Genomic DNA, 22,911 nt, shown 5'->3' on the forward strand with positions numbered 1-22,911 from the left:
TGAGAACTGCGGTCCTACCCTGTAATGTATGTTAAGCAGCACACATTTAACCTGAAGGGGGCGCTCGAGGCCTCATCTCTTCTTTCCAGGTCCTCCCTGGCCTCCCTTACTCCAGCTGGGGCCAAAAAAGACCAGCCTGGAAGACCACAGGGACTCCTTAGCTTTGGAAGTCAAACTCCCCTTGCGCCCGGTGATAGGTTCACTTTTGCTTATTCAGTTATTCATAAAACCTGTTCCTCTGCATTCGGTCCCTAATACAACAGCATCTCTTTTGTTCACTTACCCAAGACCAAGGGTCTTTTAGGATTCCACCATCTGTGGAATGAAGAGACAGCATGAGTCCCATGACACCACTGCCCGCCCACTGCTTCTCTTTGCCACACGGCGTCACTATGGAACGCACAGGCCACGTGATGCTGGTCCAGAGCTGTGAGACCTCCCTGGATGGTGCCAGCTCTCTGCCCAGACCTGCTCCCCCAACACCCTGGCCAAGCCCATGCCTCATGTCCATGGAGCAGGGCACACCACGTACACTCCTGTGCTCAGCCATCGTCCTCTGGACCACAGTCACATGCCAGAGGGTTGGCTTGGAGGCGTCTCCAGCATCCATCACACACTGGCGCTCACCCCACACCAGCCTGGACCCCTCTGTCTCTGACGTCCATGTTCATCTCTGACCTCGCTGGGCTGTGTGACTCAGCTCAGGAACCTCCAGGGGGACTCTCTGGGTACCAGGTGTCTAACCTAGGGACTCCACCCAGGACTCTGCTTTACCTGCCTCCAGCCGCTATCTTTTCTATTCAGCCGTTCGTATTCCCAGGATTTTTCCCATTTTATCAACACATTTTATCAACCTTGATCCCCATTCCATTAAAGTATATCAGATTGCTTTAATGCTGGCTGTTTTCCATTTTTCCTTTCTCTTTAATTTCTTTTACATTTATGAGAACACTTTCTTGCTTTCAACTTGTTTTCCCTCTTTTTTTTTTTTAATAAACTGCTTTTTTTTTTTTTTTTTTTTTTAAACTGAAACAAATTTATTAGAAACATCTCAGAATAATGGGACAAAGGAGAGAGAGGGGCAGGGCAGGTGAAGTGTCCCGGGCAGAACAGTCTCTGGTGTCTTTGGCAGGTGGGGGCAGAGGGGACTCACGCTGGGCGCTGGTTCTGTGTGGCTCAGCTGTCCACTTGCTTGTTGCCACGCGGTCTATGGGTCCGGAGTGTCTCTTCTCTCTGCCATTGGAACAACGGCATTGGTGGCACGTGGCAGGCAGCAGCAGAGTCTTCGGACACAGGTGGCGATCCTCCCAGTCCAGCGCTTCCTGTTGTCTGTGGATGACTCTTGGGAGGAGTTTTTGTGGCCTCTTCCCAGCAGCCTCAGTAGCATCCTCCAGCGTTTGGGCAAGGAGGACACAGAGTCCGAGCGGGCGGCTCTCCTGGGAGTGGGATCCTCTGGAGGCAGGACGCCGAGAGGAATAGCGGGCAGGCTGGCCCTTCTGGGGGCCTCTGGTGTGGGCTGTTTGTCCTCCTTGGGCAGCTGAGGCTCGCAGGGCGAGGGGCAGAGGCGAGGAGCAGGCTCACTCTTGCTCCTCCTTGGGAGGCCAGGGAAAGCAGGAAGATGGGTGGGGCGTGGGCGAGGCACAAACCTGGGAGGTCTAGGCTTCCCTGGGAGCACGCACCCTACCCCCTGCCTTTTCTGGTGCTGGACAATCAAGTAGGTGGCCATGGGCGCGTCAAACTTTCTCTGGAGCAGCGATAACCAGGTCTCATATGGATCCAAACCCATGTCCAGCAGGTGCGTCATGATTTCGGGGTCTGGGTGTTTGGGGACTACCTCCCTCCACGGAGGGACTGAGTCGTCCTCACCCTGCTTCAGCCACGGGTGCTGGGAGATTTGCTTGGCCGTGGGCCGCTTCTTGGGCTGCACCGTCAGCATGCGGCGGATGAGCCTCTGGGCTTTGACGGGCACAGACAGAGGGACGTCGTACCTCGCCAGGATGATGAGCTCCAGTATCTCGCTGGAGCTGGGTGCCATAAACGGCAGGGTGTGTGTCAACATGAAGTAGAGGATGACCCCCAGGCTCCAGATGTCCACTGGGGGGCCCTCGTACTCTTCCTGCACGATGGTTTCGGGGGCCAGGTATGGGACAGTCCCCCAGAACCTCTTCACCTTCTGCCCGGCCTGGAACCTGGTGGCGGCGCCAAAGTCGATGAGCTTGATGCGGCCTCTGGCGTCCAGCACGATGTTCTCTGGCTTCAGGTCCCGGTGCACGATGCCCCTGTCGTGGCAGTAGCCCACGGCACACACTACCTGCCTGAAGACCCTGCGGGCCTCCTCCTCCTGCATGCCACAGGCGACGCGCATCAGCAGCTCTCCCCCACCTGCGTGCTCCATCACCATGTAGATGTGCTTCTCGGTGCCAATGACCTGGAAGAGCTGGGCCACACCGGGGTGCTCCAGGCTCATCAGCATGCTGGCCTCGGAGAGGACCTGGATGTTCTCCGGCACCAGTTCCAGGACTTTCACCGCCACCTCTGCCCCGGTGGGGCGATGGCGAGCCAGGGCCACCTGGCCATAGGAGCCACGCCCAATGGCCCTCACGAACTCGTAGTGGTCCGTGAAGGCGCACTCACGCCAGGTGCTGGGCCCCGGCTGTGAGGCTGACCTACTCTCACTCTCACTACTCTGGCTAAACATCCTAAGCAGGAACACCACCTAAGGATGCTAGTTTAAAAAAAAATAACAAGCCAAAACAACAAACCCAAATCAAAAACCAAAACAAGACAAAACAACAAACCCAAATCAAAGAACCAATAGCCCAAGACCACAGTCACCAACCGCCAACCGCCAACCACCAAACGCACTAACTAGCTGGGAGTCCGACAGGTCACCACCAAGAGCTTCCTGTACTTGTGGACAAAAGCCCAGCTGCAGCCCACCCTCTTATATACCTGCCCTTTCACACTGCCTCACAATGGCTGCTTGTGAGGTCAGAGCAAGAATTGGCCCAGTCATGCCTGGCCATGACCCCCAGTGGTCAGCTCCCTTTTGGGCCTCCAGAAGTTTTTCCATCACCAGAATAAGAAAGAATTAAAAACGACTGCAGATTTTTTTTTTTCCATCTGTGGGTTATTGAGACTCTTTACAAATTAAAATGTGTCCAGTACTCCAAAGGGCTTGCCATTTCAAGTAAGACATTTCTAATAATCTTTACTTTGGAACACTCCATCATATCTACACTCAAGGTATTCAATTGGTTTTTCTTCTAAAAGAAAGTGATAGCCCCTCACTCCCACTGTGGTAGTCTAAACAAATACCTGTTCCCTAAGACACTGTAGAGCAGAGTCTCAGCATCTATGGGGTCAAGAGGGAGGAAGGCTTCACCATAATTTCCACACGCAGTCCTCTCAGGAATGTCTCATTACAAGCTCTGGATTTCCAAAAAGAATGGCTAATTATATTCAGAGTGATAAGGGACAAAATGTGGAAACCAAGAATCCCAGAACTGGTCAAAGTGTCCTCCCCAAAGGGGGAAGAAATGGAGGTATTCCCAGATGAATGTGTCTCTTCTTGCTGCTGTAACAAAATACCTTGGACTGGGTAATTTTTTAGCAGGACTTAACTTCTCCCAGTTGAAGACCAAAGCATTTTGTGGTCCTCCTATCCTCACATGATGCAGGGGAAGAAGGATGGAACTCAATTCCTCAAGCACTATTTTTTTGTGGGTGGTGGAGTCAGAGGGGCACATTGGTGATTAATTGCAGGTCCTCACACTTTGCAGGCAAATACTCTAACCCTGAAGTATTTCTCCAGCCATTTATTGATCTGGATCTTAGAATTATACTACCAGAGCAGAAGAGTTATACTAATTCACAAACTGTTAGTATGTTAAATCAAGTCTATGCCGTCTACTGTTAGGTATTGACAAATTTTGGGTATTTTATTTTGGATATTAAATGTCTCCCAAAGGCTAAATTAACTGCTTTTAATTGAAAAGGTAATAAAAACACACAATGAAAATTGAAAATTATAAAAAGCATATGTGATGAAAAGCAAGCAAGACTTCTTGGTCTCCTCGCTAGTCAATGGTGATAAGTGGCTTCTTAAGTTTCTTCCAGAAGTTCTGTGTGCAAGAAACAAGCCGCCCCTCATCCTGTATTGCACCAACAGAAACACCATTTGCATTTCTGTTTCCTGTATCTCGGGGGTTGTTTCATATGGGCACATGAAGAGCTACCCCAATATTACTAAGGGCTGTGCTGTAACATCAATCAAGGATGCACCATAGCATATTGAACCTGTCTTCTTTTTATAAAACATGGAGTTGTTTCTGGTCTTTTTTCCTGTTATAAACAGTGCTTTGGTGAAATAGGATATACACATGAAAGTATGAGATCAAGTTGTAAAAGTGGAGTTGTTAGGTCAAAACTACTTACTTTGAAGATGCCACATTTGCCTAGCATGTACGAGGACCTGGGTTTCATCCTAGCTCTGGAAAAGAAAAAGAAACTGCTGCTGGATATTTTCTTGTTACCCTCCAGAGAGGGCATCCTTTTTTATGGGTGCTGGAAAAATTGTTCCCGATGTGTTGGTTGTCTTTTGGTTTTGTTTTTTTATAATTTTTGCCTTAGGACATTTTAAATTTTTATGCAGGTAAATTCACTGTTATGCTTTGCAAGTAAAATCATATATAGCTTTTGGTTTTTGTTTCTTGTTTAAGTTCTTCTTCAGTCAAGGATTTTTTTTCCAACACTTTCTTCTAGTTCCTTTGGGCTCCAGTGTTTGCAGTAAACATTTTAATGTATTTGGAATTTATTTTGAGAATTAGAATTGAGGGAGAGGGCACCCATTAATAGACAACTAATTATATCAGAAGGTTATTCGTTGGGTGGTGATTTTTGTTGTTTTTGTTTTTGTTTTGAGTACCAGGGATTGAATCCAGAGTCACATCCCACTTACCCACTGAGTCACATCCCCAACATCCCCAGCCCTTTTAGGTTTTTGAGACAGGGTCTTGCTAAGTTGCTGAGGCTGCCTTTGAACTTGTGATCCTCCTGGCTCCGCCTCCTGAGCTGCTAGGATGACAGCAGTACACCACAGCACTCAGCTATCAGAAGTATTTTTAAGTAATTCTAGAGGATGGGAAGCATCCTATGCCGGCCCACACAGGGAGGTAGGGTGATCAGAGGCAGGAGGGACCTCAGCGAGTGGAGAGCACAGGCCAGCACTTTAACTGGGGTTTCCAGGAAGGACACGGCAGGGTGAGGTGAACGGCTTACAGCTGGTTAGTGGGGATATCTGTGGTGACCTATAGGTACCAGGGTGGATCTGACACCTGGCACCTGACCCTGGGATGATCAAGACAGATGAACACAGCCTCCTGGTACCTGGGCCAGACAGAGGAGGACAGCCTTGGACTGGTCAGTTTCATATCACAGCATGGTCCTGCTGAGCCCTTGCTATCTCTGAGCCAGCAGACTCGGGCAGGGCAATGCTAAGCTTTGAATCAGTATTCCCCACGGGCAATATGTTAAAAGTTTGCTCTCCAACCTGCAGAGCTACTGGGAAGTGTGGAACCTTTAAGAGATAATGGGAGGAAGTGAAGTCATTGGGTCTTAACTTCAAGGGAATATTGGAACACTGGCCACTTCCGCTTCTCTCTTTGCTTCCAGGTTTCAGCTTTGAGCTGAGCAGCTTTGCTCCATCATGCTGGCACCGCCGTGATGTGCTGCCTCATCACAGGCCCAAAAGCAGTGGGGCCAACCAATCATGCATTGAGCCTTCCAAACTGGGAGCCCAGATAAACCTTTCCTCTTTATATACTGATCACCTCAGATATTTGTTACAGCAACAGAGAGCTGACTAACATAGGAAGTCTCCCCCAAGCCAGAAAAAAAAAATATTTTTTTCATTATCTTTTTAAAAATTTATTTATTTTTTTTATTTTTAATTTTTTTAAATTTATTTTTCTTGTAAACAAATGGGATTCATGTTGTTTCTGTTTGTACGTGGACTAACAGCACACCATTTGCATATTCATACATTTACATAGAGTAATGATGTTTGATTCATTCCGTTATTTTTTTCTTCCCCCCACCCCTCCCACCTCTCTTTTCCCTCTATACAGTCCCTCCTTCCTCCATTCTTGCCCCCCTCCCACCCCCCATTATGTGTCATCATTCGCTTATCAGTGAGATCATTCACCTAAAAAAAATATTTTTAAGATGTCAAAACATTTTAGCATATAAATATGTGTGTGTGTATACACATATAAACACAATACCCATAGACACTGGCGTTTATTTCTAGATTCTCTATTCTGTTTCATTGATCTGTGTGCTTAATTCATATGTCAGGATCAATCTACAACAAGTAATAATATGTACTAGAATCAACCATCTACTCATTCTTCCCCTCATGGAATTTTCTTGGCTGTTTTTATATTTTTACATAAATTTGGGTATATAGGTCCCCCAAATATTTTTACTTTTTAGAGATCACAATAAATCTGCGGATTCACTAGGAAGAATTGACATCTCTTGACAATTATTTTCTCCTATCTGTGAACCAGGTAGGTCTTTTAATTTATTTACATTGTTATTTTGTTCCTCTCAGTAGAATTTTGGTTTTCTTGAATGTATAGACTTGAATCTATGTATTTATTTTTAAGTTTCTCTAGGTAGTTTACTTTTTATACCTTTTATGAAGTGGAATATTTCTTTTACTGTTGTATAATTTTTCTCTCTCTCTTGCCTTAAATTTTATTGCTTAAAACAAAATTAGGTATTTTTATTTGAGGGGAGTATTACTTTGCTTTTAACTCATTAATATTTAATTCTTTCTTAGTCCTGCACTTCTTCTATTCTGATGATTTTAGCTCATTTCTCAGACTTTAGCTTTTTTCTCCTTTATCCCAAATATGATTTGTAAGCAGTCATCAATTTCCATGTGCCAGTTACCACACAAAGTGTATATTTTATGTTGTGATGTGTGAGGGAGAACACAGGCTTATGGGAAAGTGCCTTGAACTTTTATTTTTCCTTTGAAAGGTACCCTACTAGCCCACTCGGATCTCTTTGAGGCTTGGGTTCACCCCCATCAACCACCTTTCATACATAGCTATGAACAAGTATTCCGGTCTCTGTGAGGAAACCAGTGTCTGTCAACAGTTCATTTTTGGATAAATTGCCACTTCTGCCTATCAAACAGTGATTTCACAATTATTGGAATACTTTATTACATTTCACTCCATTTAATATAAAATAGTGAAATGCTTTAGAATAAAAAGGGTTAATTCTACTTAGAACACATATGAGACAAAAGTAGAAATATTAGTTGTCTCCCAAATGTTTCAACTTTCAAGACTTAAGCAAGTCACATGTGTGTTCAGCGGCAAAAGCTAAAGGGCCTGGGCTAGTGAGGGTTGGAGTCTGGGTCTAACTACCCGCATGGTCCTTGTGTATTAAAATATTAAAATAAATCCCCTGCCAGTTGGTATCAGTCTTGCTATCATAATAGTGGAAAAATTAAGTTATTAAATATGAATATATAGTGTGAGGATTTAAACTTTGTGAGAATTAATCTGCTCATGCTTGGATATGGGAAGATCATAGGAATCAATTAACTTTCACATATTTAAAGTGGTCTCCCCAAAACCCCCTATATTATAACCAACAGTGCTGGATGTGTGAGGGAGAACACAGGCTTATGGGAAAGTGCCTTGGATTTTTATTTTTCCTTTGAAAGCTACCCTACTAGCCCACTCGGATCTCTTTGAGGCTTGGGTTCCCACATTTTTGACCCCGGGCCTTGAGTTCCTGCTTATTTACAAACAGATGTCTGCCTTACAATTCTGTAATTCTGTGGTCTGGTCACTCACACACCATAGGAGGTCAAAGTTGAGGCTCCAGTCTGTTTTGAAATGTGATGAAAACGTCATCGCCAAAGAGCAGAGAAAGGTAAACACGGTGGAAACTTCCCACAGCAGCCCAAGTGCCAGAAATACAGGAGGCAGTCTCGGGATCACACACACACCCCACCGCCAGTGGCTCCTCGCGTCCTCACAGTGCAAGAGCCGCTGTTTACCGTCTGGACTCCACAGTGCCCCAACTATCGATCGCCGGCGAGTACACACTTCAGAGTACAGCAGCATGATCATTCGGAAGAAAACTCACGTCAAAACTCCTGTCGGTGTCCCCTGACGTCACGGGTTCAAATGTCTCGTGACTTCTGGGCTTCGTTCTCCTGCACTGTGCTCTGTCTGCTCACACACCCTAGAGCTTCCAAGTGACACTTACTCTGCTGATGTCAAGAGTTTAGATTGTGTGGACATTATTTAACCACATTGGGAAGGGGACCTTGAGACAGGGAGAGGTGGGGAGTCTGGGGCGGGGAGACGGAGCGGGGAGCATGACTGTCAACACTCATCTCCTAAGTACCTACTCTGTGCAAAGCTTTACGTTCCCCCAACAGCTATGTATTTCATGTATTTATTTTTATAGTTCGTCTCTCATTCCCCAGACACGAGGATGTGAGCTCCCTGAAAGAAGGGACCTGTGCCTGTTTTATTGACAACTCTGTCCCTAGAACCTACAACAGTGTCTGGCACTTGGTAAGGCAGGCGATAAATATGTGTTGAGTTAATGAATGAAGGCACTTGTGCTAACAGGTGATAACAGCAAACAAGTTCAGTGCAGCAACACATGCTGGGCTGCGTGAAAAGTAATTTGCACAGATCTTCCTGTGTAAGTGTTCATGTTGACCCACCAAAGTAGGCACTAACCTTATCCCATTTCATGGATGAGGAAACTGCAACTCAAAGAGGTCTTGCAACTTGCAGAAATGGAAGCAAAATAAAGTCAGCGGTTCTGTCTTCCAGGTCTTTAGTACAGACCAAGCCTCCAATATCATACTCTGGGAAAAATCAATGCAGGCCATGTTGATGATAAAGATGGCAGTGAGGACAGTGACAATAACTGGGTTCACACATTTTCACTCAGAGTCTTTGAGGTGATTGCCTCTCCCCTGACAGTAACAAGGTGGCTGTGATATTCTGGGTGCTAAACAGTGGTAAAGTCCAGGGGAACAAGTCAGATCACATCTTCTCTTGCTCTCTCGGGGAAGAAGTTTTTGCTCAGGAGCTTCATGGCAAACCTCACATCATACTAGCTGGGCCACTTGCTGGTTTCTGCACCAGTCAGAGGCAGGGGCGTTACTTCTAGACCTACAGATGCTATTCTGGAGCAGATCAGGGTCGACTTTTCCTGGGACAAGAGTTGCGAAAGGAGAAGTGGGACATCTGTCAAAGAGGAGGAAGGGGAAAGCCACCTGCCACCCCACTACCTCACAGGGTTCTGTTGAATGAAAACCTTGGACATATTAAAGGCAACAGAGTTGAGCAAGGAAAAATCATGAATCTGGCAGACTCCAGAACCAGAATAGGTTCAAAATGACTTCACTTCACCATGTGGGCAGGTTATATTTATCACCAATGAAAAGGAAGTGACTGGAAGTAAGTGAGATGCAGAAGCAGGCCTATCTATTTTGAGCATGGTTTGAATAGTTGGCACTGTGATTGGCTGGGGGATCAGGTATTACAGTCCGTTTACACATCAGGTTAGGTTGCAGGTCACTATGTAAGGACAACCATCTAGGCCAAACTTAAAATGTGTATGGAGGCACCTATAGGCCAAACATAACTGAACAATGCTTTTAAGGATTAGCAGAGAAAAAGTCTCTGTCATGTAGTGACAACATAAGAATCAAGAGTTCCCTGCCTTCCTCCCTTTTAAGAGAGATAACAAACTTGACCATTTCTTCTGTTTCATACAGAAAATAAAAAATTTTAAAAAAAGTGGTCTGGCATGGTAGACAAGGAGGCTAAGGCAAATGAAGTCCCTCTCTCCCAGAACCTGGAGGAGGCTAGGGACAGGCACTGCTCTCCTGTGGTCAGACGGAAGTAGATTACTAACAGACCTGGATTTCGAATGTTTCTTACTATTAAAACCATGTCATGAAGCCAGGCATGGTGGCTCATGCCTGTAATCCCAAGTGACTCCAGAAGATGAGGCAGGAGGAACACAAGTTTGAGTTTGAGGCCAGCCTCTGCAAATTAGCTAGATCCTATTCTCGAAATATTAAAAAAAAAAAGGGGGTGGGGGCTGGGGATGTAACTTAGTGGTAAAGCATCCTTGGGTTCAATCCCCAGTACCAAAAATACATACATACATAAAATTATATAAAACCATATCACATGCATCAAGAACACAGTTTTGACACATTTTTTATATTTGTTACCATAATTGGTATTTACAGCCATCTAAAGACAAATCAGAAAGAAATGATAAATATAATTGAAGTGACTTAAATGCAGCATAAAATCTATATGAGAAAAGAAATATAATATATTAAAACGTGAAGTGTTAATGGATTAGGAAGTCCACTAGATTTGTCTTTGGAGGAAGTCTGAGGCATTCCCAGAGAGAGGAAGTTCAATTCGGGACAAGTGGGATTCTTGATAAAAGTCACAGAAATGAATTTAAGGACATGTTCAGCTAGAGGCACAGAGATTAATTTAGGAAAGCAGATACACATTCAAGGGAGAATGTGGGCCATCTTGAGAGTAAAAATGCTTTGGGGTTCTCAGGTTCTTAAAGGAAACTTGGCAAGGGGTGAGCACGGGAAGGGACATGGGGTGCTGTCAGTCTGGTGATCACAAGGTGGTTTATTGTGGTCTGGCAACTTCCCAAGATCCTAATACTGACGTGACCTCCATTATCTGATCAGTAGACAGCACTGAAAAGTGCCTAAGTTGTAGATTTTTTAAAATATCCTCTCTCTCTTTGCTTAATCAATTTATTACAGTGCAAAGATAATTTTCATAAGTGAGTGAATTTATGGAAACTCTAAGACTGTGAGTGAAGATCCATAGATTTTTCCAGAAATTTGGGAGTGACAGGCTTGGGAGAAGAACTGATTTGAGAGGAAGGGCATGTGGAACTTCAGCCTGGCTCTCAGGTTAAAGTTAATTTCCTTTTCCTTCTTTTGTCTCCTTTCTACCTTTTATTTATTTTATCCTACCTCAAATTCTAGTATTCCATTTTAAATTTAAAATTTAGATAACTGTCAATTTCAGACAAAAGTGTCTTTTTTATTCTTAAGTCAATCAGCTCTGGGAAATATATGTTACCCTATGAAAAGATTATGCAAATCATGTTTAAATGTTGATCAGAAAAAATAAGCACAATGAAAAGGAGAAACTAAATAAATTAAGAATAAAAAAAATTAAGCCTAAAATCTTTCTTTTTAACTCTTCATTTCTTTGATTATACAAAAGTGGGAAGACCCCCTTCTGACTGGCTGGATTGCTTTAAAAAACCAAAAACAACATGACTACCCTCAGCTGGGCATGGTGGCCTATGCCTGTAATCTCAGTTATTCAGGAGGCTGAGACAGGAGGATAGCAGCTTTGTGGCCAGTCTGGACAACTTAGCAAGAACCTGCCTCAAAATAAAACATTTTAGAAAGGGCTAGAGATGTAGATCAGTGATAGAGACTTGCCTAGTGTGCACATGGCTTGGGTTTAATCCCCAGTACTATTAAATAAATAAACAAATAAACAAACAAACAAAATAAAAAACATGACCTGTCTTTAGTGGGATCCCAGAGAGGGCTGCAGTGATGATCAGTCCATGGACTACAATGCCAGATATGCTTCAGTTGAAATCCTGGCTCAATCGTTTACTACCTGGATATCTGAATACATTTTCTGTTGCTTGTATAACAATATACCTGAGGTTGGATAATTTATAAAGAACAGAAGTTGATTAGGCTCATGGTTCCGGAGGCTGCAAAGCACAGGAGCATGGCTGCAGCATCTGCTCAGCATCTAGTGAGGGCCTTCTTGCTGCATCACAACATGGCAGAGGGCATCGCCTGGTGAGACAGAGCAAAAACTCTGGTCTCCCTTCCTCTTCTGATAATTCCACTAATGCCATCATGGGGGCTCCATCCTTGTGGTCCTCATCCTCAATTACCTCCCCATGCCTACCTCCAAAACCCATTTAACATGTGAATTTGGGGATTCACCTTCCAACATATGAACTTTAGGGGGACACATTTAAACCATAGCACTGGGTAACAAAAGCAATTCATTTCCTCTCTCTAAGCCTCCAGGACTGAGGTTATCCCACAGGACCATGTGAGGATGATAAGAAATGTCATAAGCCGTGCCTGGAGAGCAGTAGGCACTAGCCTTACTAGTTGCCATTTCAATCCTGTCTCTTCTGGGCTAGCCGAATGGCTTTGGTTAAACAAATCATTTAAATCTCTCCTGGCCTTTATTTTCTGAGCTCTTAAACTTCCTCGATTCTACTAGAAGGCATATATGTGAGAGAAAAATGATCCAGGCAAGCAGGGTCATGTTTTTTCAAATTCATTGCAAGTTTATTCTTTCACCCTGCTTCAGTTGTGCTGATAAATGGGGCCTAAGGAGCTATAGAACTTGATCCCTTCAAGTTATAAGACATTTTTTCTTGAAAGTTTCCATTCCTTTTTTTTTAAGCCCCTGAAAAATCACTGTGACTTTAATTTAAGCAAGCTAATCTGCCTCAGAAATGTTAGAGGAATTGTTTCTAAAATGCTTCTGCTTTTTAAAAATACGTAAACATTTTTAATATTTTAACAATACTTTGACATAGACAGGAAAGGGCTTTTCCCTTTGGCTGTGTCCTGGTTGTATCCTTTATAAAAATAACCCCGGCAAACTCAAGTGTTTTTCTAAGCTCTGTGAATTTTTCTAGTGAATTATCAAAACTGAAAGAGGACTTCATGGGAACCCCTGAATGACAGGTGACCAGGCAGAAATGTGGGTAACTTGGGCACCTCATTTGCACCTCGCATCTGAAATTGTGGGTAGTCTTCTGGGTCTTTAGCTTGTGGAATCTGACATCAATTCCAGGAAGAGGGTCTTAAAATTGAATTGTTGGACACCCAGCTGGAGAATCAGAGAATTGGTGTTAGACAAGGGACCATTTGGTGCCAAAAGAACCTAAGAACCTAAGGTCAACCTGTCCCCAGTGGAATTCTGATCATGCCCTCTCTCTCTTCCTCTTTTGGTAGTTCCCGCCCCACTGACTACCATTACTTCTACCCAATACTTTAAGTCCAAATCCTTAGAGGTTCCCCCCTCCCTGCGTGAATCCACAGTGTGCGATGTGTTTTCGATTCTAGATAGCTCTCAGATCCATGCAGCCCACCATCATCTCTCAATCTAGGTATGACTGCCCTTCAGTACAATGATTGCCATAGCCTCCTATCAGGTTCACCCCCACTGTCTCTGTCCCCAGCCATCTACTCTTCCTTCTGTATTCAGAATGGTCTTTTCAAAACTTATTTCTGGTTTTTCACACCCACTCTTTGAAACTCTTCAATGGCTTCAAGGTAGAGTAGCTTGCCCCCTCTCTGCCTTCTACTCTTTGGCTGGCTTTACCTTGCTGTCTCTCCTGAGGCCACAAGGCCTCCTCTCAGTTCTTCCCCTCCGTGCTGCTTCCAGCACAGAGCCTTGAATGGGCTGGAGTTTCTTCCCTCCAGTCCTGTTAACTTCCAAGATTCCTTCTGTGCCAGGGCGGCTGAGTTTGTATATGCTGGTCTCCTCCAATACACCGAGAGCTCCATGAGGCTGGGGGCCTCTGACATTTCCATGAAGAGAGGACAGTGGGCTAGGGCTGGGACCGGGGCACTTGCACACCCCTGTGAGTTGATGCCTCCTTAACTTCTGTGTTCTAAGCCCCTCACTTTCCTCCTCTAGTCCTGGCCGCAGAGTGGAATGGACATGTGTCCAATGATGATGGTAGACCAGACTCACCTACCACTTTAAAATCTCTTTGAAGTTCTATATTTTTAAACTACTTTGTGAATTTTATATGAACTTCATAATACATCAATGTTTATTTAAATGTAAAAATATTGTCTTCTCCAAATCCTGTAGTTGTGCTAGGAAGATAATGCTAGGTGTTTCTTGAACTTCTTTTAAGCCCTAAACACAGCTGAGACGCAATTATGGAGTTCCATATAGGGTACAAAATGACCAGCAAGATCCCAGCAGGGCCCCTTTCTCATGAGACCATGCCCAGATCAGACTTACAGATAAATCTTCTGTTTAACTTAAGGGTTCAAATCCCACCACAACCAAACTGTGGGGCTTGAGCCAATGAAAAATCTTTCTAGGTCTTTACATCTCACATGTAGAATAGAATAAAATGATTTCCACCTCACAAGGTTGTTCTGCAAATCAGATGGCTCATGAAGAGCCCTCAGCACTGATGGGGTATTCAGTGGGTGCTCAATAAATATTAGCTATTAATATGAACCTATCATACCTTCCACTCATCATCTCTTTTATCTATTCCCTCCCCTATCCACATGCTTAAAACCCCACCCCTTTAAATATGACAAATCATAACATATTTAACTAAGGCTCGGTTAAACAACCTGGGTAAGTTAGCTTTGCTTTCTTATGTTTCTTGATTAATGAGTGGATCAATTTCTCTAGAATCTCAACTTTTTATGTAAGGAAGCGTACACACATCCATCTAGGTTAGTTAACGGTTCCCACCGTGTGCTCCAGAGCCCAGCAACAGCATCTCCTGGTCAGAAACATTTCCAGGCTCCACCCCAGACGTCCTGAATCAGGTTGTGGGGATGGGGAGCTGAGATCTGCTCCGACTAGCCCACCCAGTGATGCTGGGCGCTCAAGTTTAAGGTAGAACTGGCCTTAAAGCAAAAGCAAAACAAAAAATGCTACTTTGGAAAGTCTCAAAATTCCCAGATGCTATGAGGCGCTCATCCACCCCTCCACTTCCCAGGCTTGGCTTTGGCCCTTCAGGGGACTGTCGCGGCCTCAGATCCGCAGGGCGGGCGAGGTGGTGAAGCTGCGGACTGTGGCAAAAGCGTCAGGCGACAGTGGGAGGCGGTGTGCGCCACGTGGGTGCCTGCACCCGCGGCGCCCCCCTCTGCTGCTTCCCAAACCGGCCAAGACCGCGGACTCGCGGGCGGGACAAGGGGAGGGGCGGGGACGTGCTCGCCAGCCTGGTGCGAATGGCCTCCCGCAGCTCTGGGCTGGCGGCTGCTCAGGCTTCCCGCTCGCCCCGGCAAGCTCTCCGCCTCAGACGTGAGCCGAGCCCACCCCGTGCCGCCACTGGGCAGGTAGGTGGGGGCTCCAGTTCCAGAGGCAAGCGCGCAGATTGGATCCCGAGCGTCCTTAAAATTGGGGAAGGGATGCACCCCTAGCTTTTGGGCCGAGCAGGACCTGCTGCTTTCCAGCTTTCCTACAGGCAAGTTTTCCTTAATCGTTCGCCTGCAGCAGGGACTCCCTAGGCCGATGACAGCCAAGAGGACGAGCCTCCTCCAGAAGACAGAGCGGTCAGGTCAACTTCGCGGGCACGAATACTTTGTCCACGCTCTGTTCTCTGAAAGTTGAGCGCCAGTTCTCCACTCCAGACGCTCCAAAGGTGGAACAGACCCGAGTCTGGAAGTGAGTGGAGGAAGAGAGGCACCGGGAGCTTGTGACCTTCAGAAATCCTTCTCTCACTTTCTACGCGTGCAGTCCAAAACACGCTTCAAGGTGTTCTAGTGGCAGCTCCTCCCCGCCCCTGGCCCTCCCCCGCTGCGGGCAGGTTCAGCTCCCGAGCCGGCCCCGGGCCCTCATCCTCCTCCCACTGCGTCCAGGGCAGCAGCAGCTAAAAGCTGGTGGTTTCGGAGTGGACCTGCGTTCACTTCTGGAGCTTGGGTCGACTGGCGACCGGGTCAGCCAGCCCCTGTGGGCACTGGGCACTCTTTCAACTGCACAAGATGTTTCGAGAGAATTCTTGAGCCGGTGTCCGCGGCAGGACAAGTCCGGTGTCCGGATGGTGGCATGGAGTCTCCCGAGACGCAGCTGCAAAGTTCGGAGGCGCCAAAACCTGGGCCCTTTGCAGAATCCCCGCCCGCCGAGGGGCCGCCTCCTGCGGAGGGGCGGTCGTCCCCGGAGGTGCTCTGCGTGGAGGGTGGCACTTCGGAAGGCTCGAGCCCTGAAGTTCAGTTCGAAGACAGGCCCCTGTCACCGAAGGAAGAGGCAGCTCTTTCAGAGCAGGAGCCGCTGCAATGCCGCCGACCTCGCGCGCGCTCCTTCTCTTTGCCCGCAGACCCCATTCTGCAGGCGGCCAAGTTCCTGCAGCAGCGTCAGCAGCAGCAGCAGCAGCAGGCCCTTGGGCTGGGCGTGGAGAGCGATGAGCGAGTCGAGGACGCCCTGCTTAGCCCCAGCGATTGCTGCAAGAAGCGGGTGCAGTTCGCTGACGCACTGGGGCTGAGCCTGGCCAGCGTGAAGCACTTCAGCGAGGCAGAGGAACCACAGGTGCCTCCCGCCGTGCTCTCGCGCCTCCGCAGCTTCCCCATGCGTAGCGAGGATCTGGAGCAGCTCGGGGGCCTGCTGGCGGTAACGAGGTCGCCCTCCTCCCTCCCGGCGCCGCCTCCCCGACTCCGGCCCCTCTTCCAGCTCCCGGGACACAGCGTGGCTGCAGAGCGCCTGCGGCAGCAGCGCGTGTGCCTGGAGCGCGTGCAGTGCTCGGCTCCCTCGGGCACCGAGGTGACGGGCTCTGGTCGGGTGCTGGGCTGCTCGGGGCCCAGGGCTGTGACAGTGCGCTACACCTTTACAGAGTGGCGCACATTCCTGGACGTGCCAGCGGAGCTGCAGCCAACAGAAGCGCCGTCGGGGGCCTCTGAACCAGGGTCTGGGTATGTTGAGGAGCCAGGCGCAGAGCGCTTCCACTTCTCGCTGTATTTACCCCCGGGCCTGCAGCCCAAGGACGGGGAGGATGTCTCCGTCCACTTTGCAGTCTGCTACCGCTGCGAGCAGGGCGAGTATTGGGACAACAACGCGGGGGCTAACTACACACTGCGCTACGTGCGCTCCGCGAATCAGCTCTGAGCCCGAAGCGCTTCTGGGGACCGAGGGAAGGATTGACCAGCACTACAGAGCTCAGGCAGCAGCTCCCGAGGGACTTGCTGGTACGCTTTGATGAGCGTTGTCCATCTGGAATGAGCGCGGCGTGGATCGAAAGGAGGGAACCGTTAAATCGTAAACTGGAATCCCAGGCAGATTCAGGACTGAGCACTGTAAGACTGGGCAATGCTCCGAGCTTCTCTGGTCTCAATTTTCTTGTTGCTTGCACCTTCCTAGATGGCCTTTAGAATTCCCAGCCTGCTTCAGAATGGGAAGAAATCCCCAAGTCCCGGAGCAGAAACTCCAAGAAAAAGGCTCTCAAGTCCTGATCGCGACTCCAAAACTGTGACTCTATGACTTGTTTTTAACAAGAGATGTCGTATTCGCCCTTGTAACTCGATGGAGACCAGAAGGAAAAGGACAGAGCGCCCTACCATCGCGCACCATGGAAAGGTCCGGCGAGGAACCTAAATACCCCAGTCTGTTTCTCAGAGAAAACTGTGTAGGGACTGGGTCAGACTGTCCTTTACTTTTAAATAGCATCTGGGAAATGATTGCCCAGACTTGTGCGGGTGCCTACAAATGTTCTTTTAAGAGGTGAAGGTCACTTGCACACCCTTTTAGGCTGTACTTCACATTATAGCTCCTGAGTGTTTTGAGAGGCCTTGGCAGTCAGGAGACTTTACTCAGCTGACGACATGCGCACTTTAACAATTGTTAAACAGTATTCACAAATTTCCCTCTCTGGTGTAGAAGGACCCAGCTTCCCCAATTGTGCAGAGATGCTCTTTGAAATGTTTTGTAGAAAGCATTCTATCCCCCTGCCATAATAAGATGTTTGTTGAATTAAAATGCCAGAGTAATACAGTAGGCCTGAGCTGTGAGCTTGTTCCAACCTCCTTTGTACAGACAAAGCACGTCCAGCGGGTGCCATTAGCAGTCAAAGAAACTGGGCTCTTAGGGGCTGGACTCCAAGTGCAGAGGGTGGGGGGTGGCTTTTTGTCCCTCTCAGAGCCACACGGTGGAGTGGTGACTTAATGGACCAAGAAGCATGTCCTGCACGCAAATGCTGCTCAGAACCCGATGGGCACTCTGCGCTGCACAGGGTCACTTCCCTCCCTGGCTGCGGATGCCAGGGTGATTTGGCCCTGTATGAGCCAGCAGGTGGGCATCCTGGGGGAGGACCTAATTCCTTCAGACCTTGGTATTCCCGTTTTGGTAATTTAGATTTTAAAAAAGTTTTCCAGCACAAGGCTAGCATAATCAATTAGTTTTGGAATGGTACTGTTTAAGAAGGGAGGTTTTTGTTTAGAACAGGGCCATTGGCCAAATTTGGCCCAAAGTCTGTTGTTTTTACATTTTTAAATAGTTGAAAAATTCAAGAGAAGAATACTATTTTGCCATGCATGAGAATTATGTGAAATTTAAACGTGCACACCTAGAAATAAAGTTTTATTGTAACACGGCCACACACACTCATTTATGTGTTCTCTATGGGCGCTCTCATGCTATTCAGCAGAGTTGGGTACATGCAACAAAAACCAAATGCAAAGTGTAAAATATTTACACCTGGCCCTTTATAGAAAGCTTGTCAATCTTTACTCTTATTTTTAAATACTATATACTTATGGTTAACATGGCAGTTAATCTTTTATTGAATTTCGCCACCTTGAAACAAACTTCCTTTGGGCAAAAGTAAAACTGTTATTCTAGTAATCTTGGTTAAAATAAACATGAAGACACCATAAAAAGCAAATATTACTTTACTAAGTAGGGGAAATCTACCTGCTGCTTTCTTTCACCTAAAAACAATCACTGAAATACAACACCTATCTCAATTAGCATCAAACTACAAAATCTGCCAGATATCCTTTGCCTTTTTTATCTATTTTATTTCTGAACTGGGGATTTAACCCAGAGTCCGATGCATGCTAAGCACATGATCTTCCAGAACTACACCCCCAGCCTTCTTTGCCTTTAAATGGAATGTCTACAGCTATAAAAATATTTAGTTTGAACTTTGGATCTGATAATTCCCTTTGACAATGGCAGTGTTTCCCAAGGTTAAGTAATCAGGGAGAAAATTTTTAAAAATAATTTATTGACAGAAAGCCACCAAGAGTTAAGGAATTATAATTTAGAGTTGAAGCAGACTTTAAAACTGGTCACTTTGATGAAATAATGAATACTAAGTCCATGTATATTTGTAGAATATTTTATAATAATAAAAATAACCAAGTGACTAGAGTGATATCAATTTTCCATTATTAAATACAAAAGCAATCAAGATCTTCCATGCAATGTCCTGATAGTTTCAGGTCTGATATAAAATTTCTTAAAAGTGCATTATTATATTAAAAGTAACAACACCTAGATAAATACATTATATTTTTTATGCATTTGTAAGTACATTTTAGTTGAAAAATACTGATAGCACATACAGCCTGGAACAGTTTGAAAATACTGATTTATATGTCCATAACACCTTATTTAAAATTTTTATTACTTAAAATTAAGTTAGCCAGGTGTGTTACACACCTATAACCCCAGAGGCTTGGGAGGCTGAGGCAGGAAGATCTCAAGTTTAAAGCCAGCCTCAGCAACTTAGTGAGGTGCTAAGCGACTCAGTGAGACCCTGTCTCTAAACAAAATACAAAATAGGGTTGGGGATGAGTGCCCTGAGTTCAATTCCTGGTAATCCCCCAAAAAATTAAGTTAGAGGAGAGCGCATGTCTAGTATATGTAAAGCCCTGGGTTCAATTCCCAGACCACATAAATAAATTAAACTAAAATTAGGAGCCCAATACAATGTTCAAAATAGAGGTATGAAAAAATGGTGGCATGAGAGACAGACAGCATTACCCTATGTACATGTATGATTAATGAATGGTATGAATCTACATGGTGCACAACCATAGAAACAAAATGATGTACCCCATCTATGTACAATGAATCAAAATGCAGTCTATAATAAATAAATAAATAAATTTAAAAATAGAGGTCTTCTTATCTAGGACTCTTTAACAGTAACCTGTCAAATCTAGAGTAAAATAGATTAATACATGATTTTTATTTATTAATTATCATTTTTATTATTATTTTGGCACCAGGGGATTGAATCCAGGGCCTACTATATGCTAGGCACGCACTTTATCACTGAGCTAAATCACTAGCCCAAGATAAAGATTTTTTAATAAGTATGTACCACACACTTTGTATTCTTATTGATTTAAAAATATATTATTTTGAATTCCAACAATCAATTTTTAAAGGATGTATTTCACAACCTAATGAACATCCAGCATGATTGTTAGGAAAAGAAATGTAGTTGTGCTCTCCCCCAAATCTTGGAGAACAGCTTTTCAAGAGTTCAGAATTTGGTAAAAGATTTTGAAGAGCCCAATCTTTCTGCAAGTGCTTGTAACTTTCCAAGTTCTAGCAACGGCCATGCTTTCAAATGTCTTTTATAAAGTGCCAACTTTTTATTGTAGACTAATAGCAAGCTTTTCCTGCAGTGGCATGCAGGGCAAATGATCTACCACTGAGCCATGTTCTAGTCCACAGCAAATGATTTGTAGTCAATGTAAATGAAGTGAAAATAGGTTTTATTTTTAGTAGTTTTTGTTTTGTTTTTAAAAAGTTATTTCGAAGGAAAGGGCAATACTAACCAGTCAGGAATGGTCGGAATTGAACTCAGGGCCCTCAACCATATCCCCGATCCTGTTTTGTATTTTGTTTAGAGGCAGGGTCTCACTTTCTGAGAGGAATGAAAAACACACCCAGAAAACCTAATTTCCACAATGCAGCTGGTACTTTTGTGCAGCAATATTTATCTCAACTTGAGTAGCGAGGGTCATTCTGCTTGAAAATACAATAAACTTTAAACTCTTATCTAGCTCAGGTGATTAAAAACTGAGTTCTCAGCAATTTAAGGACCCTGTCTTCCACTAAGGAGAGATTCTAGTTGCTTCCTTCAGGGCAAATGTGCCTGTGAATCACTGGATCGGGGAATATTGGACATAATGTGTATCTAAAAAATATCTGGATCTGTGGCTGGAAATCTTGCAGTCTGTATAGAATGAAATTCCCCCTGGAGAACCCCAGGTTCATTAAGCATGATGGGTAGCCTAACTAGGGAGGCTGGGATTCTGTTGAGGGAGTCAACAGTGGATTTTGGAGCCCATTGAGCTCTTGGGACACCAGACATCTCTGTTCACCAGGAGTAAAGGCCATGTCTCAGGCAGCCTTCCCGAAGCAACTGAGGGGATAGTCGTTGTAACTCACCAACCAGAGGACTTTCTACTATGACCATCCCTTCTGCTGTGACCTTCCTCCTGTCCTGACCCCGGGGTCAAGGGCTTCCCTGGAATGCTGTGACTCTTGAGCCTGTCCACAAGGTGCCTGCCTGATCACAATGAAGCAGAACCTTCTTGTTCATTTCATCTTTGAAACCTTTCATTTGTCATCTCATGAGTTTTCCATATTTCAGCTTTTTAGCCCAATAGTTTTTTCTCCTGTTTTATTGGTACATTATAGTTGTACCTAATGGTGGGATTTGTTGTTACATATTTGCACATGCACACGATATAACAATATAATTTGCCAATGTCATTCCTCAGTACTTCCCCTTTCCCTTCCCTCCTCCCTCCACCTGTTCCCTTTCCTCTACTCTCCTGATCTCCCTTCTATTTTCATGAGGTCTCCAACATTTCTTTTCCTTTTTCCTCTTTAGCTTCCACATATGAAAGAAAACATGCAACCATTGACCCTCTGAGTTTGGCTTATTTCACTTGCATAATTTCTCAAGTTCCAACCATTTTCCTGCAAATGACATAATTTCATTCTTCTAAATGGCTGAATAAAACTTCGTTGTGTTTACATGCCACATTTTCCTTTTCCATTCATCTGTTGATGGGCACCTAGATTGGTTCCATAGTTTGGCTATTAATTGTGCAGCTATAAACATGGGTGTGCAGGTATCACTGCAGTATGATGACTTTAATTCTTCAGGATAAATACGGAGTAATGGTATAACTGGGTCATATGGTTATTCCATGCCTAGTCTTTTGAGGAACCTCCATGCTGGTTTCCATAATGGTTGTACTAATTTATATCCCAACAACACTGTGAAATGTTCCTTTTTCTCCACATCCTCTCCAACATTTATTACTGTTTCTTTTCTTGATGACTGCCATTCTGACTGGTGTGAGATGAAATCGTAGTGTAGTTTTGATTTGCATCAAATGATGTTGAACAAGTTTTATATATTTGTTGGCCATTTGTATTTCTTCTTTGCAGAAGTATCTGTTTAATTCTTTTTCCCATTTATTAATTGGGTCATTTGGGTTTTTTTAATAGTCTAAGTTTTTTTAGTTCATTATATATTTTAGATACTAATCCTCTGTCATAAGATTAACTAGTAAAGATTTTCTCCCATTCCATAGGTTCTTTCTTCACATTCTTAATGTTTCCTTTGCTGTGCAGAAGGTTTTTAATTTGATGCCCTCTCATTTATTAACTTTTGGCATTATTTCCTGAGCATAAGGGATCCCATTGAGAAAGTCATTTCCTTGTGCCTTCATGCTGGCGTGTAAACCCTATTATTTCTTTTAGGTATTGTATAGTTTCCGGTCTAATCCCTAGGTCTTTCATCCATTTTGAGTTGATTTTTTTGTGCAGAGTGAGAGATAAGGGTCTAGTCTAATTCTTCTACATATGGACAACCAGTTTTCTCAACACCATTTGTTTAAAAGGCTGTCTCTTCTCCATTGTATGTTTTGGCACCTTTGTCGAGGATGATGACTGTATTTGTATGGTTTTGTCTCTGTGTCTTCTGTACCATTGGTCTATGTGTCTCTTTTTATGCAGTTTTTGTTACTATAGCTCTGTAGTATAATTTGAAGTCAGGTATTGTGATACCTCCATCATTGCT

The 22,911-nt window shown here is 44.9% G+C and overlaps 2 protein-coding genes across 2 annotated transcripts; one reads left to right on the top strand and one right to left on the bottom strand.

Moving 5' to 3' along the window:
• Positions 1 to 1,207: 1,207 nt before the first annotated feature.
• Positions 1,208 to 2,698, bottom strand: LOC306665797 (sperm motility kinase 2A-like; the record flags this gene model as incomplete). The annotated part of the gene is made up of 1 exon (XM_079147403.1): positions 1,208 to 2,698. The coding sequence occupies one exon, from the start codon at positions 2,696 to 2,698 to the stop codon at positions 1,208 to 1,210; it is 1,491 nt and encodes a 496-aa protein (XP_079003529.1).
• An 11,779-nt stretch (positions 2,699 to 14,477) lies between these two features.
• On the top strand, positions 14,478 to 18,445 carry PPP1R3G (protein phosphatase 1 regulatory subunit 3G). The gene has a single exon (XM_079148591.1). It carries the CDS (start codon positions 15,915 to 15,917, stop codon positions 16,962 to 16,964), a length of 1,050 nt encoding a protein of 349 aa, XP_079004717.1. The 5' UTR covers positions 14,478 to 15,914; the 3' UTR covers positions 16,965 to 18,445.
• Positions 18,446 to 22,911: the final 4,466 nt, after the last annotated feature.

Source organism: Sciurus vulgaris, assembly GCF_902686455.1.
Source record: "Sciurus vulgaris genome assembly, chromosome: 7".
NCBI classification, from domain to species: Eukaryota; Metazoa; Chordata; class Mammalia; order Rodentia; family Sciuridae; genus Sciurus; species Sciurus vulgaris.